Source organism: Mastomys coucha, unplaced genomic scaffold (assembly GCF_008632895.1).
Source record: "Mastomys coucha isolate ucsf_1 unplaced genomic scaffold, UCSF_Mcou_1 pScaffold21, whole genome shotgun sequence".
Lineage (NCBI taxonomy): Eukaryota > Metazoa > Chordata > Mammalia > Rodentia > Muridae > Mastomys > Mastomys coucha.
In genome coordinates, this window is record NW_022196904.1 from 116,484,603 (window position 1) to 116,503,061 (window position 18,459).

General features: G+C 44.9%; 1 protein-coding gene, 1 long non-coding RNA gene and 1 pseudogene across 3 annotated transcripts; 1 reads left to right on the forward strand and 2 right to left on the reverse strand.

Moving 5' to 3' along the window:
- Positions 1-2,018: 2,018 nt before the first annotated feature.
- LOC116103011 lies at positions 2,019-9,335 on the reverse strand (annotated as a pseudogene).
- Positions 9,336-9,878: 543 nt separating this feature from the next.
- Positions 9,879-13,358, reverse strand: Znf688 (zinc finger protein 688). 2 transcript variants are annotated; one of them, XM_031388395.1, is made up of 3 exons: positions 12,699-13,358; positions 12,293-12,406; positions 9,879-10,542 (listed from the first exon to the last, which is right to left on the reverse strand). In XM_031388395.1, exons 1-3 carry the CDS (start codon positions 12,892-12,894, stop codon positions 10,028-10,030), a joined length of 825 nt encoding a protein of 274 aa, XP_031244255.1. In that variant the 5' UTR covers positions 12,895-13,358; the 3' UTR covers positions 9,879-10,027. The 2 variants fall into 2 exon arrangements, with proteins under 2 accessions (XP_031244255.1, XP_031244256.1); XM_031388396.1 differs by lacking the exon at positions 12,293-12,406.
- On the forward strand, positions 12,837-17,402 carry LOC116103013. Its single transcript, XR_004123358.1, has 2 exons — positions 12,837-13,057; positions 17,278-17,402. It is a non-coding gene; the product is annotated as an uncharacterized LOC116103013 (long non-coding RNA).
- Positions 17,403-18,459: the final 1,057 nt, after the last annotated feature.

Consider the following 18,459-nt stretch of genomic DNA (forward strand, 5'->3'; position numbering starts at 1 on the left):
TTTTTTCTATTTTTGTTCTTTCTCTTACTATTATGTTTAATTACAGTTAGTATGTGCTCACAGAGGCTCCAGCCTAGAGCAAGAGTGACAGCTGACGTGTTGCTGGGAATTGAACTCAGGATCTCTGGGTGAGCAGGCCATACTCTTAGCCCACTGAGCCATCTCTCCAGGCCCTGGGTGTTGGTTTTTGTTTGTTTGGGGACGCTAGCCCACATGGCATTGATCTTCCTGCCAGACTCCCCAGGACCTGACTCATAGCAGTTTTCCAGGCACCTTGTCAGGAACTCATCAGAGATTAAAGACATCAGAGGTGAACTTAACCTTATCCCAGCAACCACATGGTGGCTCACAACCACCCCTAATGAGATCTGATGCCCTCTTCTGGTGTGTCTGAAGACAGCTACAGTGTACTTATGTATAATAATAAATAAATCTTTTTAAAAAAGAAGAAGAATGTGTACACAGGTGTGAGACATTTACAAGAAGTCTCACTGGTTCACTGAGCACTCATTAAAAAAAAAAAAAAAGGCAGGGTGGTGGTGGTGCACGCCTTTAATCCCGGCACTTGGGAGGCAGAGGCAGGCGGATTTCTGAGTTCAAGGCCAGCCTGGTCTACAGAGTGAGTTCCAGGACAGCCAGGGCTACACAGAGAAACCCTGTCTCGAAAAACAAAAAAAAACAAAACAAAACAAAACAAAAAAAACATTCACCTTAGTCACCTAGAGGCTACAGGAGAGGGATCTTCTGAGTTCAGGAATTCAAGGCAACAGATACCAAGGTGTCTCTTAAAAACTGTTTGTTGCCGGGCAGTGGTGGTGCATGCCTTTAATCCCAGCACTTGGGAGGCAGAGGCAGGCAGATTTCTGAGTTGGAGGCCAGCGTGGTCTACAGAGTGAGTTCCAGGACAGCCAGGGCTACAGAAAAACCCTGTGTCGAAAAACCAAAAAAAAAAAAAAAAAAAAAACTGTGTGTTAAGTAGATAGGTCACAGGTTAAGAGACTTGTTGTTCTTCCAAAGAACCAGAGCTTGGTTCCCAGCACCCACGACAGCCCCCTCATAATTGCCTGTAGCTCCAGCCACCCAGCCATCCACTCCTGGCCTCCACAGGCATCTGCATGCACATGTGCATACACACAGACACACATTTTAAACAGGCAGCAGTGGACTGTGACTCTGCAGCTTCACTGTGATCTTGGGCCAGTTGCTTAGCCTCCTCTGATCTGTCTCTGAGCCCAAAGGGATGGAAAGGCTAAGATTTCCTCCAATTCAAACAGGTGTGGAGCCCCCACTGCCTGTGTCTAAGAGTGGCTACAAAGGCCCAGCCCTGGGAGTTCCCAGACTGGACAAGCTGCCAGCGCCTTTTCCTCCTAATTCAGGAGCCACTGGCTAGCAAGCTTCTCCCTGGTGGACATAGAGATGGGTGGGAGCCCAGTTATCAGTTGGGGTAGGGTCAGATATCTACCCTACGGGCCTCTTCCTCACTAGGATTATTCTTCAAGCTGCTTCCTCTCTCCCAGGCACCACCATTGCCCAGCAGTGTTTTCTTTTATAAGTTTGTTGGCGGTTGGTCTGGTGCTGCTATGTATTCACATGCTAATTACAGGTCAGCTCTAATGAGCAGATCCTCATGTACACCAAGTGGTGCTGTGTAAACTTTGCTCCCCAATTTAAAATTACTGGTTAAATAAAGATGACTACAGGTAATTACTGGAAAAAAATAGAGGTATGCAGAGACTCAGTTACTGGGCTGGTGGTCACAGGTAGGGATCACGAAGAAGAAGTAGAAGATGAGTGGAGGAGGAGGAAGACAGAGAGAGAGCAAGATGTCTCTATTACATGCAACGGCCTGGAGCACATGCCCAAGTGAAATGGCCCCAAGGACTGATTGCTGGAGCAGAAGTAACCCAGGGCGAGGTTCAAGCAGCAGGTTGTATTACTTGGGTAATACAACTAGGAAGTAGCCAGTCTAACAGTTAGAAAAATATGTATACGTGTAATCCTCAGTAAATGTGCAAGAGTTTTTTTTTAAAGGAATATAAAACTATTTATTGATCACTGTTCACCATTATTTACAATAAAGTAAATATACAGTTGGATGACATTCTGATACTACAAAGTTATTTTTCTGGCTCATTGAACCAGAACCCAAATACTGAAAAGATTGATCCTACCAGTAAGGAATGAGTCAGGGTAAAGAAAAAGCATGCAGGTAATTGATATTAGCAAATTTTGTTCACTCACTTGGTCAGCAGGTCTTTAATTGCCAACGTCAGCTCCAACCATGATTCTATTTCCACATCAAACAGATTCCATAAAGCATAACCTTTTAGTACAGATTTTATCTTTCTACAAAGGAATGGTTCACCAGAGTAAACTTTCACAGACTGGCTGACCTGGACATGCCTCTGTAGACCAGCTGGCCTCTTAAATCAGAACTCCACCTGCCTCTAGAGCACTGGGATTAAAGGTGTGCACCACCACATTCAGCTCAAGTCTTGTTATTAAATCACATTATAACTTTGTCTAATTCCATTTTCTGAAGGGGAAGTGGACAACATTCTGTAAATGAACCATTGTATTTACGTGATAATACATCAATTCGCATGTGGTTGCTTTTAAAAAAAATTGCGGAATCTGCTTAATCTGAAAGGTTGTGGTTTCAGGAAAATGTTCACAAGAGAATCTCACAAACTTGTATTTTCATCTTCAGTTCTTTTGAGTATTACAAGCAAGACAAAACAAACAAGTTATGTAAGTGTTTTATGCATACACCGCATACAAACAAAAACCCCAGCATGGTCCTCCTGTGTCCCCGTTAAAAGTAAGTTCTGACTGAGTAATGACTGTATAATCTCCCCAGCGTTTAAGAAAAGCTGTTCTTCAAAGCTGAGGAAATACAACATGGCATCAAATATTCTGTTGTTAAAGGAAGCAACTACAGAAAGCTCTTACCTGCTCACAGGAATCAGTGCCTTTTGATGCAGAACAAAAACCAAAAATATCCCAACTACTGTCAATACTTTCAAAACCAGCATATCAAACTTGATTTTCATTAGAATGCTATTTTTTCCACACTAGTAATTCAAAACCCATGATCCAGATTTTATATATATATAAATATATATATGAATATATATATAAATGCCAACAATTATTGCGCTTCTTTGGGACAAGAATGCCAAGTCAGCCTCTCCTCATAGAAGGCGATGACAATCTGTGGACACTTCATATTTGCCTCCTTTGCCAGCACCAAGTCAGCCTCATCTGAGTCCTTCCATTTCATGAGAAACATTAATTCTCCACTGCTGTCTGTGGCACCAATTATCCGTTCAGGATCAAGACCTCTGGCAAAGCCCCTGGTTTGTCAGCAGCATCTCTCTTCTTCTTCGATTTGCTATCATCAGATTCGCTGTCAGATAAAGATTTCCTTTTTGTACCATCTTTTTCTTTACCAGCTTTTTGAGAATTAAGAAATGCTTCAATTAATTCTGGACAATCTAAATTTTCTTCTGGTTCCCAAGTATTATCAGCATCTGTGAACCCCTTCCACTTCAGGAAATACTCCACCTTCCCATTCACTACACGACAGTCCAGTACTTTTTCTACCACAAATTCTTCAGGCTCTGCCTCTTCAACTTTTTTACTCTTTTCATTTTGTTTCTTTCCTATTTTTTGCAATGTAATTTTATTGGAGGCCATTTTTAAAATTTAATCGGAGACTTGAAGAGCTCTCATGGGGTGCGGGATCCCCAGGCTTTTGGCATGGGGGTGTTGTACTTGGACTAAAAGCCCTTCTGGGAGGGACCGAGTGAGGACCCCCTTTGGGGCAGGTAGAAATATCTGTGTGGCTCGAGACTCCGGAGACAGGATTGGCAAAAGCATAGCTGCAGAGAGCACGCTTGGGTGGGGAGGGCCACACGCCCGAGCTCTTTTTTTTTTTTTTAAGGTTTATTTATTTACTATATGTAAGTACACTGTAGTTGTCTTCAGACACGCCAGAAGAGGGCATCAGATCTCATTATGAAATGGCTATGAGCCACCGTGTGGTTGCTGGGATTTGATCTTCAGAAGAGCAGTCGGTGCTCTTAACTGCTGAGCCATCTCTCCTGCCCTCGCAAGAGCTTATTATATAATCCATAGGACTCTGCCTCAGTGGTTATTGGGGACTGGCCAGGTCATATTAATAATGAATAAAGTTGCCGGGCAGTGGTGGCGCACACCTTTAATCCCAGCACTTGAGAGGCAGAGGCAGATTTCTGAGGCCAGCCTGGTCTACAGAATGAGTTCCAGGACAGCCAGGGCTACATAGAGAAACCCTGTCTGAAAAAACAAACAAACAAACAAACAAACAAACAAACAAAAAATGAATAAAGTTAATTAAACTCCATTTACAATGTTTCCTTGTTCCTAGTGCTTATCACCACAACAGAAAAGTGTCCAAGACACTTACTTAATACATTTAAATTCTGATATGTTGTCACCCCCTTGGTTCTGCTCATCTAAAGAACTCTAAAACAAACTGTGATACCAGGAGTGGTCTTGGAGAAACAGAATTGTAAGGCTTTTCTCTGGCAGGCTTAATGAAATTTGGATGGAACAGTCACAAGAGTCCCCAACATGTGAGGCACTGAGCATGCTATTTAAAGAATATCCAGACAGATGCATTTGATGTTCCCAATTTGCCTTGAAACCTTTGAACACTTGAGGAATACTAAAGAAAATAATAACAATGCTGACTGGCTCCTTTTAACATCTTTGGGCAAAGTTATGAAAGAGTGAGCTGAATTATAAGACTGATGGTTCTAGATGAGCATGGAGAGTATAATGGCTCCTAAGTATGCGGTGGAAGAGAATCTTTTCCCCCTGCAGGCTGAGAACTCAAGTTGCAGGAACAAAGGCCAAGCCCCCAATATTCAGTCAGCTGAATTACAACACAAATGTAATTGCTAGCCTTGTAGAATGCCAGCATTTAAACTAAGACAATTGGAAACACATGCAGTACTGTGACTTGGGCTCGTGATGTGTAGGTGGACTCTGGGTCCAGACCTCCTCATCCTTAGCAGAATATGTGCCTCCTCTCCCAACTACCACAGTGCTGCCTTTTCTGCCTTTGCCTAAGAGAATTTATCCTGTCTCATCTAAAATAGGCAATAACTTTCCCTAAAGGAGATGGCGGACATGACAATTGTGATGTCCCTCAGGAGCCACCTATCACTGCCTCCAAACCTATATAAGGAAGTCCCTAGGGGTAAAATAGAAAGTGTAGTCCATGAGGTATGTTACACCATTAAAAAAAAATCTTAATGAGTTTGCTAATTTGTTTAAGCAGAAGTTTGGGAATATGGGTGACAATGGATTTTTTTAATGGTTTGGGATAATGATTTAGGAACATAAAATTAGATTGGGCCTGGAAGGTATAGCTAGCCACGTGACTGGATGGGGCTAGGTGATCCACATGGCTGGATGGGGCTAGGTGGTCCACGTGGCTAGATGGGGCTAGGTGATCCACATGTCTGGATGGGGCTAGGTGGTCAGCTTAACTTAGATGAGCTAGTTGAGAGTCTATCCAGCTAAGGTCTAAGCTCTGAGATATTAAAGTCTCTGTGTGGTTATTTGTGGAACTAGATGGTTAAGGGATAATTGCCACTGTATTAGTTTCCAGCATTAATTAATACAGAATATTTTCTTTTTTTTTTAAATAAGAGGCACCCAACCTGGGGCCTGAACTCATGACACTGAGATTAAGAGTCTCATGCTTTATGGACTGAACATTTGTAAAAAAGAAAGAGTTCCTTTCTCCCTTTCAGGAAGTCCCACCCATCTCTCTCTACTGCCCAATCAGTTAATTTATTGAGCAATTAACTTGGGGAGCAAGGTTTGCCCAACAAAAGCTAGTGTATTTGAGAATTCACTCATCTTGAGGCAACCACACCTATGTGAATAGAATTTAGCATTTGAATACACAGCAGCACCAACAAGTGCTGTTCTCATTCTATAGTTCCGGCTGCTCAGGGACTCACTATGTAGACTGTGCTGGCCACGAAATCATAACAATCCAACTGCTTTTGTCTTCTGATGTTAGTATTAAAGGCATGTACCACTTTGCCTTGAAACCTTTACAGTTTCACCTCAATGGTCTACTAACCCTCTAACCTATGTCATAACTTAGTTCAAAGTGATCTTTTTTAAATTCATCCATTAAGGCCATGTTTTTATTTGTTTACTTTGATGTGTGGGTATTTTACCTGCCTGCATTTCTCTACCCCATGTATGTTTAGTATCCATGGAGTCCACAAGAGGGTATTGGTTCCCCAGGACTGAGGTATCAAGGCAATTGTGAGCTGACATCTTGTAGGTGCTAGGAATAGAACCCTGATCCTCTGAAAGAGCAGCGTGTGCTCTTAACCATTGAGCCATTTCTCCACTTCCATTTGAAGTGCTCTTGGTCATCTGTCTCTTCCACAAAATATCATACAGGGCCATCAGAGAATAGAAAATAAATCTAACCAAAGTTCAAGGGAGTGAAACTTCTAGGTGTCCAGTGGTGTGGGACATGTAGAGATATTCCTTCTAAGGTAAAGGGTAACCTATCTCACCTGGCCCCTCCCATCACCAAGAAAGAAGCACAACACTTAGCCCATTTGGTATCTGGAGACCGCCCATTTGTTACTTGGATGTGTTATTTCAGCCTGTATACCAAGTGGCCCAAAATTGCTAGCTTTGAATGGGATCTGAGACAGAAGGCTCTCTGGTAGATCCCAGCTGCTGTGCAGGCTGCTCTACCATTTAGGCCATATGATTCAGCAGACCCAAGGGTTCTTAGGGTGTCAGTGGCAGATAGGGATGCTGTCTGGAGCCTTTGACAAACCCCTATAAGTGAATAACAAGGAGACCTTTGGGGTTTTGAAGCAAGGTTCTGCTGATAACGATTCACCTTTGTGACAGCTCTTGGCCTGCTATTAGGCCTTAGTGGGAACTAAAGCATTGAAATAGGCCACAAGGTTTATTATGAAACTCTGAGATGCCTATTATGAGCTAGGTGTTATCTAACCCATAAAATAGGATGTGCACAGCAGCAATCCATTATCAAATGGAAGTGGTATCTATGATTGGCCCCGAGAGCTCCTGAGACCTGAGGATATAAGCAAGTTATAAGAAGTCGCCCAAATGCCTATGCTTTTTACTCCCATTACAATGACATCTGCCGCCAAGTATGTACTTATTGCCTCATGGAGTATGCCCTATGATCAGCTGACTGGGAAAGAGAAGAATAGGGCCTAGTTTACTGATGGTTCTACATGATATGCAGGCACTATCCAGAAGTGGACAACTGCAGCATTACAATCCCTCTCTGGGACAATCATGAAAGACACAGATGAAACAAAATCTTCACAGTGGGCAGAACTTTGGGAACTGTACAAAGCCACAAATTTTGCTTAGAAGGAAAAATAACCAGATGTGCAGTTGTTCACTAATACATGGGCTGGAGCCAATGGTTTGACTGGATGATCAAGGACTTAGAAGAAATATGATTAGTGAAAAAGACATTTAGGAAAGAATTACGTAGATAGATCCTTCCACATGGGCAAAGAATGTGAACATAATTGTATCCCTTGTAAACGGTCATCAAAAGATGACTTCAAAAGAGGAGGAATTCAATAATCAAGTAAATAGGACAACCTATTCTGTGTACAGTCAGACTCCTTCCCAAGCCATTCCTGTCACAGACCAATGGGACCATGAACAAAGTGGCCATGGTGACAAAAATGGAGGTTATATGTGGGCTTAACAACATGAACTTCTGTTGCAGGATATTTGATCATGCTATGAACCATGAGATTGAGTTATTTAGTGATAAAAACTATTGCTAGTTGTGATGTGGCACAGCCCTTAGCACCTATGTTTGAAAGTGAAGTCTAATTGAGTAGCAGACAAATGACAGAGAAAGATCTGACAGAATAGGACATACTCAACTCTCATGAGAACAGAGGGAAAGGAGGCTATGTAAGAAAGAGCAGTGCAGAGAGAAAAGAGAGGGCAGCTTTACTGGGACAGTGGTACGGACGGACAAGCAAGATGCAGGTGAAGACAGAACAAACTAGAGAATGAGAAGGAGCCAGAAGATTAGAACAGATTTTAGGAGGTTGTTCTGATGTTGCTTGTATTCAAATGCTAAATTCTGTACCCAAAGATCTCATGGCAAGGAGATCCTCAAGGACAAGGAGATCCGCAGGTACACCAGCTTTTGTTGTATAACCCGTGCCCCCCAAGTTATCTATGATTGGTTAATAAAGATGCCTACAGCCTGGGTTGGGCAGAAGAGAGCAGGTGGAATGAAGGTTCCTGGGCATAAGGTCTCAGAAGAGAAGGAAGAAGTCACCATGGTGTAGGTAGATCATGAAATCATGGCCATGAGGGATGGCCTGTTGAATGGGAGTGGTCCAGATGGAATGTAGCAAGTTATATCTCAGGGTTACTGACAGAGAAGTAGACAAAATAGCATAGTGGGTTGCTATCTGCTCAGCTCTAGTGCTTTAAGACTTATAATAAATATAAAGGCTTGTGTGTGTCTTTTATTTGGGAACTAAATGATCTAAGGTGGGGTAGAAACCCCCAAATATATTCACCACAACACTAATTGCTTAAGTTCCCAAACAAAGCAATTCAGTCAAAAACTGAGAGAAGCTAGATTGAATCCGTCAACTGTAGAGAGATCATCTTGTGCATGGCCTATGGCTTAGGCAGGAAATAGAGTGGAATATGAGAAGGAGAAAGAGTTCTGGGAGAGAAGGAGGCAGGAGAAGCCAGAAAAGATGTGAGGAGATGGATGAATGATACCTGAGTGTAGGGAACCAGCCACATGGCAAAATGTAGGTTAAAATAGATGGCTATCTTTAGATATGATCTAGTCAAAGTAGAGCTTAGTTAGATGACCAAGGCATTTGTAAATTTCTGGGAACATGGCGCTGGGAGGCAGAACTGGGCCAGAACTTCAACCGTCTGCTTAGAAAGGAGTTTGAGCCGGAACAGCTGAGTTGAATGAGCCAGCCAGTATTCAGAAAGCACTAGAAAGTGTGAGCTTATTCAGCAGTAAGTCTCAGCGGCTGAAAACATTCTAGAACTAAATTAGACTGTACGGAGGCTGGCAGCTCCCAGGACTAACCCTAAGTTAACAGACAGAGGCACAAGCCTCCAAATGGCAGTGACTACGAGCGAATAAAAGTTACTTCTATGCTGGAGAGATGAGATGGTTCAGCGGGTAAGAGCACTGACTGCTCTTCCAGAGGTTCTGAGTTCAAATCCCAGCAACCACGCGGTGGCTCCCAACCATCTATAATGGGATCCGAAGCCCTCTTCTGGTGTGTCTGAAGACAGCTACAGTGTACTCACACAAATAAAATAAATATATTTTTAAAAGAAAGTTACAAAAAAAAAGAAAAAGCACACCTTTAATCCCAGCAATTGGGAGGCAAAGGCAGGTGGATTTCTGAGTTCAAGGCCAGCCTGGTCTACAGAGTAAGTTCCAGGATAGCCAGGGCTACACAGAGAAACCCTGTCTCGAAAAACAAAAAAAAGAAAAAAGTTACTTTTACAGTGCCCTTTATTGTAGGCCACCCCTTCTGGTTGAAACCAGAATAAAAAGGCAATTTCAAAAGTTATTTCTTCCTCTTGCTGTTCCTTTGCCATTTATGTGAATATATATATATATACATATATACATATATGTATATATATATATGTGTATATATAACCATATATGTGAGTGTGCACATTCATCCTCTCTGTTCTGGTCCTCTTGAGAACCCTGACTAAAACAGTATTGTACCAACTCACATCCTCACCCCAGGCACCATTTTTTTTAAACACAGAACACTGGGGAGGGGAGAAGGTGTCAGGTTTAATCTGGATAAGTCTTTACAGGCACATTTCTTTTTAACAAGTTTACAAGAGATCCTTGAGAAGTCTTGACTCCTAGTGCCAAGTTCATGCTCCGCTCCAGGCCTCCAGGCGGAGGCAACTGTTCAACTCACCCACACTCCTCAAAGATGTCTGGATAGTGCCGAAAAAGCACTGGTGGATCCCGGTCACCTCGGACCGGGGCTCTAGGCACAGCCCGGATTCCAGGCCTTCGGCCGCGGCGACCCCCTGAGCAGGAACGGTGGGTCCATTGGTGCGCTTTCACTGCGAACTTCCTCTTGAAGCGTACACCACACTCTGGGCAGGGGAAGGGTCGCTCACCAGAGTGCATGCGCCGGTGGCTGATCAGCATAGACGGGTAGGTAAACCGGCGTCCACAGTCCACACACACATGGCGTCGCTGGCTGGCCTGTATATCGGTGTTCGGTACCTGGACAGGAAGCTGCACCCCTGCTATCTGGTCTGGGGCAGCTTTGGTAGGTGGCTGTGCCCCTGCAGAGGACTTGGTAGCCATGGAATAAGTCTTATGTTCAACCATCTCTTTAGGTTGCAACTGAGCAGGAATCTCTGCCGGCCTCTCTCCTCCTTCCTTGCAGCCCCACTCTGTCTCATTTGGAGTGTCTCCTAGGAAACAGAAGTTAATTGCATTTTAAAAACCCATTTGTCACTGGGCAGTGATGGCTCATACCTTTAATTCTAGCACTTCAGGGGCAGAGGCAGATAGGATCTCTGTTAGTCCTGGGGCCAGCCTGGTCTACAGAGCAAGTTCCAAAACAGCCAAGGGTACATAGAGAAATCTATCTCCAAAAAAGCAAACCAAACCAAATCAAAAAGCCCCATCTGTCCCATTAGGGAAGCAGCTGTAATCCCTTTGTAACAGGTGAGGTAGGAAGACAGCCATAAGTCTGAAGCTAGCATGGCCTACATAGTCAGATCTTGTCTCAAAAACAGGATAGTAGGGTGTGAAAGTTGCTCACCTTTAACCCCAGCACTTCAGAGGAAAGGCAGGGAGATTTCTGTGGGTTGGGAGACAACCTGGTCTAAATGGTGAGTTCCAGGCCAGCTAGAGCTACCTGTCTTAAAAATGAAAACAATCAACACAACAAAAATAAAACAAGTCAGGGGCTGAAGATGGCTCAGTGATTAGGAGCACTCGCCGTAGTTCCAAAGGACCTGAGTTCACTTCCCCAAACCCACATGAGGCAGCTCACAACCAATGGAACTTCAGCACCAGGGAATCTCATGCCTCTGGCCTCCTTGGGCAGCTGCCCTTCTGGAGACACATACACGACACAGACTGAAGAATAATAAAGATAAATCTTAGGGAAAATGTTTCAGTAAAACCTAACACTTCTGCACTGACCACCCTTGCTGTCACCCAGGTGGCACCAAAGTATACTGCCCAGTGGCTAACACAAAGGCTTTGTTGAAAGTCAGATAAAATTCCCTTCCTCATGTGTTGGGAAAAATAATGGTTCCCTGACTTCACAGGATTATTGGATTAAATACATACATGCTTATCGATCACTTAGTAAATGCTCAATAAACACAGTTTACTGTTGTGCTTTGTAATTGGTTTTGGTACAGTGGTTCCTTTATAGATGAGGTGCCATATTTGCTTCAGATTTCTTCCGTTCAGGGTAGTGATGGGAGACGAGCCAAGCTCGTCATTATACAGGCAGGCATTTTTTTTGTGTACTACTTTGCTTTGTTTGAGAAATATGATAGGCAGACCTGAAAACAGTTCTATTTTTAGGGGCATTTTAGGGTTTTTTGGAGGGTGAGGGTAGGGGGCTAAGACAAGGTCTTACAATATGTAGTCTCAATTGCCCCTGAATGCCCCTGCCTCTGCCCCAAGAGTGCTGGGACTAAAAGTGTGTGCCACAATGACCAGCCTTAGTTGGTTTTGAAAGGGGGAAATGAGTGGTATTTTAACAAACATCTAGAAATGTAAAAATTCTTTGGGTTCTAGATTCTCCTACTGTTCTTTTTTTTTTTTTTTAAGATTTATTTATTTGATTTTATATGCATTAGTGTTTTGCCTACGTTTGGGTCTGTGTGAGGGTGTCAGATCCCCTGGAACTGGAGTTACAGACAGCTGTGGATGCTGGAAACTGAACCCTGGTACTCAGGAAGAACAGTAGGTGCTCTTGTCTGATGAGCCATCTCTCCAGCTCCGCTACTGTTTTTAATAGGACAGTTCTCCCAATTTCCAAAACTCTTGAACAAGTAGGTTTTCTTTTCTTTAGTATCTAAACATGTTGACTCTTTAAATTCTGTAGGGATGCTGAAATGGGGAATCTGGAAGAAAGGTTTACTAGAGAAGAAACCCCCGGACAAACAAGTTTCGGGAGGACTTGGGACAATCCCTCACCTCTCGGAGCTCCTCCCAGGCTTTCCCCCTCCTCAGGATCCTGGGCGGCGGGGCTCCAAGCCTCACTCTCCTGTTCCATCCAAGAGATGAGAGCTGGTTTGGGGCCCGGGAACCCTGAGAGAGAACAGGGGTCACAGTGCTGGCCTGAGAAGCTGGCCGAGGCAGATAGCATCCCACTAGGGTGAGGGCACCTCCTCGGAACTTATGCACAAATTAGCCCGGACAGGGTTTGCGATGCTCTTGCCTGAATGGAGACTCCCGAGGAAGCCCTGAGAATGGAAGGTGACTGATGCTGCTGGTGGGAAAGTGCGGGATGAGGGCTCACAATCCACTTGATCGGTCTACAGCATCTCCCGGGTGAACCCCCGAGGAGGATGAGGGGCGGGTCTCTGACTCGGGGCCTCACCGAGCGCGCCCAGGAGGCCGTAGGTCTCGCGCATCACCTCCCGGTACAGGGCTCTCTGCGCCGGCCGCAGACACCCCCACTCCTCCGAGGAGAAGTACACGGCCACGTCCGCGAAGCTCAGAAGCTCAGGCTTCCTGAAACCAGGCCAGATCTCCCCAGGCATCGGAACCAGCAGTGGGACCGGGGGTGGCGCCATTGGGGATCCTACCGCGGCAGCGGCTTGGCTGCCTCAGCCTTCCGCTTCCGGCCTCGGCAACCGCCGGAAGCCACGCCCCTTGATCGCGGTTGCTAGCAACTCTTGCGGAATGAACGAGGTAGCCCCAGTGGCCTCTACGATGGCAGAGCTCCGGTGGAGACTAGTAAGGCTCCATAGTGTAATACTCCACAGCCGCTCACACAAAGACACGACTCGGGTGAAGGGACCCGAAAGATAGCTTCAGAAAACATGGCGACCGCCTAGCTTCAGTTGCCATTGCCGGCGCTGAGGTGCCATTTCTGCAGCGTAACAAACCAAGGTGTGCCTTTCGGACTTCCACTGCCCGCAGCGCCCCATTTGCCCTTAAGTACAATGGCCGCTTCAGAAGAGTTGGTGTTCATTTCTGTGTGTAGGGAAGAGAGGCCTTCAAAATACCCGGCTGCCTGCTGCCTCACAGGACCTCGGTGCGCAATTACAGCAGCCGATGATTGGCTGTAACCTCAAGGAGCGGCCGTGCTGCAATTGGCTCCGGAATGGCGGGATATCTGAAACAATTTTGAGGATCTGGGCATCCCTGGTGCCTAAGTCCCTGAGACTCCCCAGTCTCCCAGCTTGTGTCCTGCTGATGTAACTGGAATCTGGTGATTAGCCTCTAGAGCTATTGCATTTCAGAAACCTAGTTCGTGTCTTCAGAGAAGTTGACAGAATTCTTGAACCTGTGGTTCTGCCTCTATCCTGAGTTACAGGCTAAGGGGATGTGCTTAGTGTGTTTCTGCTCGGATGAAAGGGTATCCTGGGACTTGGAAGCCCAGGAACCACACAGGTCTGGGGTGGGACAGTCTCCTAAGGGAAGGGTATTCTGAGACATGGAAGCTCAAGGAACCACAAGGGTCCAGTGTGTGGAAGGATGAATCCAGAGATGGCTGCCCTCTGCTCCTTGGAGCAGACAATAGGGAACTGGTCAGAGGACCGGCCTTATATAGGATTTCTTAGCGGGTAGAGCTTTTCAGGGCAGAGGTTAATTCTAGAGTAAAGATTGGTGGGATTTCAAGTCCTGATCTTGGGGAGCTCAGGGATTGGTGAGTTTTTTTTCTGTTCAAGTGTTGGTGGGTTTTCATGCTCCTCAGGGAGAGGTGGGTTTTTGTGAAAGGCTCAGGGATTGGTGTTTTTTTTTTTCTTCCTGCTCAGGGATTGGTGGCTTTTTTCCACCCCACTTTCCCTGCATTGGGCCCATGGGTTAAGGTGGGAAGTCCTTCCTGGCTACAGGTAGCTTTGATTGAGGTACCATCTCTGTGGAGCTGTTTGGGGAGTCTAGAAAGCAGCTGGACAGCTCCTGCAGTGATGTGTTCACCAAGGCTGCGGCAGGAAAGGTGTCTCCACGATGTAATAATGTACTGATGTACCGATGTACCACTCCTATGGGACAGCTTCCCCTGAGATGGGAAAAGAGACTTGCCACCGTGGACAGCTTCTGTGAAGGATGCTGGCTGAGGAGGTGAAGAGGTATAGCCATTCTGACAGGAGTCACCACTTTGATAGCTCCTGTGGGGGCAGCTTACAGCAGCCATAGGGTGGAGGGAGAAGGATGGACCAGCCACAGCTTTGATGGATTTCGAGGTTGGAATTGGAATGGGAAAGTTTTAAATTGCATTGTTGTTTTGTTTTGTTTTGTTTTTTGCCAAGTTTAATAATATGTATGTGAAGCCAGCAGTGGAGGTGGGCCCAGCACTCAAAAGATCCAGCAGGAAGAGTTGTAGGCCAGTCTGGGTTACATAATGAGACTGTGTCAAAAAAAAAAAAAAATATATATATATATATATATATATATATATATATATATTCATTTAACCCCCCTTTTTAAAAAATTAAATTGAGTTTTAGCATAGTGAGAGGTGTGAGAGATTTGCCTAGGAACACTGAGGAGACAGCCATAAACCAGCCATGTAGCTGAACTCAGGTTAGAATAAAGAGGACATTTACCCCGCACTTGGATTCGTGAAGCTGGGGAGAGGTAACTAGCCATATGGCAGACACAGAATAAGAATTGAGCCAAAGCTTATGGCCAAGGCATTTATTAATAGATTATTAGTCTTAGAGTTGTCATTCTAGGAGCAAGGGCTTAGAAGAAAAGGGATTTATTTTTTACACTACTCAAAGTTCTTCCTTCACGTGCCAACTGTCTTCTCTAGCTCTACTCTCTGACCCAATCTGTAGCTGCTTGTATTCTAATGCTAACTGGATCCCCAAAACAGTTTTCACCAAAGGGTCTGCACTGAGCTTGTGGGAACCTGCTCCCAGTTAATTCTTTTTTTAAAAGATTTATTATATGTAATTATACTATGGTTGTATTCAGACAACCCAGAGGAGGGCATCAGATCTCATTACGGATGATTGTGAGCCACCATGTAGTTCCTGGGATTTGAACTCAGGACCTTCGGAAGAGCAGACATTGTTCTTAACTGCTGAGCCATCTCTTCACCCCCCCTCCCAGCTAATTCTGATTGGTAAATAAAGATGCCAACAGCCAATAGCTGGGAGGAAGGCTGTGTGTCTTTCATTCAGGAACATAAACCATTGGGGCAGGTAGGTGCTACGCACACTTGTCTACTCCAGTCACATCCAAAATATCGGGGATAAAATCCTGATAAAGGATAAGAGGCAATAAGACCCCGAAAGGGGTTCTGTGCCTCCTGGATTTCAGACCAGTTGCTGGTATTCCCTAACTCAGACGTGTTCCAGATTAGTCTTTCCAATCATCAACATGGCCTCATAATTAGACATAAAGGTACCCAAGAAATGATTCGTAAATAGTTAGGATTGGGCATTTATCTCCTGGCCAACACAATGTTCCTAACCTATCCCGGTTTATCACCTAGCTTCCCATAATGTGTAATCTCTCTCTAGGATACTGCCTTCCCAGAGCTAGCAATAGAGGTCGAGTACATCCCTTAGGGCAATAGATAGTTTATGGTCTTACGTACTAGAGAGTAATCGAAGGGCTTTCACTCAAGGACATTAGCTAGAAGTGTTAGGTCAGGTCAGAACTCCCCGCTGCCTGCCTCCAGTTAGAACCAGAGAATTAGCAGGAAACGCTAGATTGAAATCTCCTGCTCATTGCTTCCAGTAGAACCAGAGAATTAGCTTAGGAATATCAAAATACCTCAACAGGGAGGGCTCCACTCCTCTTCCTCCTGCTTCACACCTAGCTACCAGACCCTGCTGACCTTGGTGTGGAGGTCACTTGCGTCCCCTGCTGTAACCCCCACCTGCCTACGTGTCATCTGCCCTGCTTGCTGTATGCTACTTAAACCTGCTTTTCACTAGCAGAAGGACTGGGAGAAGAAGAAGGACTTGGACTAGGACAAGGAGAAGGACTAGCACTTGGACTCGCAGAAGGACTAGCACTAGAACTTAGATGGGCTAGGACGCAGATTCATGCGATCCACATTCCCCCGGGCCCTGAGCGCTTGGGCCTGGGGGGATGCAGCACCAGTCCAGAGGAGACAGCTGCTGCTTTAGACCCATTATGTTTCAGATAGCCTCAGATGTACCTCAACTATTGAGCTGCCAGATTTACCATCTCTCTTTTGCAATGACTGTAAAAGTCTGATACCATTTCTAAGAAATACACTTAGATCTTATACTTCATGTGTCATCTCTGCCGTCATTTCTTCGCCTATGCCTTGTCGACCTGACTAGGACCCCCGTTTCTCCCGCGGGTTGAGGGAGGCCCAGACTGGCCGGCCCGGCGGCAGGTAGGAACCTGGCATTGGCATTTATTTTAAAAATTTATTTTAATACTTGACAATCCTACTTTTTTTTCCGGCTAGACCCTACTCTTGCCTTCTTCCCAGTGCTACTCCCAGCTCTCAGTCTCTGCTGGCTTTTTAACTCCTCCTGTTCCCAGAAGTCAAGTAGACAATACTGAAGGGCATAGGGTCCTTTAAAGGGCCAGCACACAAAATAAATCACACTACACATAAGTACTTCTACGTAGCCCTGAATGTTCTAAAACTCACTATGTAGACCAGGCTGAACTTGAACTCATAGAGACCTTCCTGCTTTTGCCTCTGCCTGTGGTGCCAGGAATTAAAGGCATGGGCCACCAATTTTGGCTATAACAATTTTCTAAGAAGTAGAGTATTGGTGTTTATGGAAAGGTAAATAAATAAGTATTATTTCAAATGTTTAAATTTGTTCACAATAAAGTTGGGGAATAACTGAAGAAAGATACCACAATGCTAACTTCCATCTTCCACATGCATGGGCACACATGTGTATGCACAACACACATGAACCCATACATAAGAAACAAGTTATGGTGTTCTCTAGCACAGCAGGGTATCTACAAATAATAATCATACTTCTTTTTTTTTCTGACAGGGTCTCACTATATAGGTCTGGTGCTGATCTGGAACTTGCTATGTAAGCTGGAGTGGCTTTGAATTCACAGAGATCAACCTGCCTCAGCCTCCTGAACACTAGGATTAAAGGGATGTCCCATTATAGTGTGGTTTTTTTTTTTTTTTTAAAGCTGAGTGGATCTGGGCCTTGGCAAGGCTTTGAGGTTGGCAAGAGGATTCAACAAAGACTGCATGGTCACTTAAGCGTACCCTAGAAAGAGGGCACAAGGAGAGAAAGGGGAAGCAAGGAGAGGGAAAGACAGGAAAAACAGGGGAAAGGTGGTTTGTAGCTCAGTGACAGAGCACTTGCCTAGTTCCTGGATTCAATGCTAAGCAGCATGACCACTCCTCCCCCCACAAAAGTTAGTTTTTAGCAATGAGGAGGCCTCAAAGATCTGTCCTGCAAATCATGTAGATCTCTTTAGCCCTTCCTCAAGCCTCTGGGAAAAAATGGTTTAACAACCCCTCCCAAATTACATTTTATTTATTTATTTTATGTACATGTTTATACCTGTGTAGTCATGAATGTATGGCAGTCAGAGTACACCTGGAAGAAACGGTTTTCTCTTTCCACCATGTGGGTTCCAGAGATCAAACTTAGATTATCAGGACAGGCAGCAAGTATATGTACTGTGATACTGGTGAGAGGGTGATTAGAGGTAGTTTGAATAGGCTTGGTCCAGGGAGTGGCACTATTTGGAGGTGTGACCTTATTGGAGTAGGTATGGCCTTGTCAGAGGAAGTGTGTCACTGTGGGGTGGGCTTTGAGACCTTCTTCCTAGTTGCCTGGAAACAGTCTTTTCCTGTTTGACTTTGGAATAAGATGTTCCAACTCTCAGCTCCTCCAGTGCCATGCCTGCCTGGATGCTGCCATACTGAACCTCAGAACCAGTAAGCCTGCCCCAATTAAATGTTGTCCTTTATTCTTTTTTATTATATGTAAGTACACTGTAGCTGTCTTCAGACATTCCAGCAGAGGGCATCAGATCTCATTTCAGATGGTTGTGAACCACCAGGTGGTTGCTAGGAATTGAACTCAGGACCTTCAGAAGAGCAGTTGGTGCTCTTACCCGCTGAGGCATCTCTCCAGCCCAATGTTGTCCTTTATGAGAGTTGCTTTGGTCACGGTGTCCATTTACAGCAATGAAAACCGTAATATACA

Excerpts from the sequence above, each read along its gene's own strand:
- Znf688 (XM_031388395.1), bottom strand. The coding sequence starts at position 12,894 with ATGGCGCCACCCCCGGTCCCACTGCTGGTTCCGATGCCTGGGGAGATC. Across the intron at positions 12,407-12,698 it reads CGGCCTCCTGGGCGCGCTCG|GGTTCCCGGGCCCCAAACCA; the intron begins GTGAGGCCCCGA and ends GTTCTCTCTCAG. Across the intron at positions 10,543-12,292 it reads CCTGGGAGGAGCTCCGAGAG|GAGACACTCCAAATGAGACA; the intron begins GTGAGGGATTGT and ends TCTGTTTCCTAG.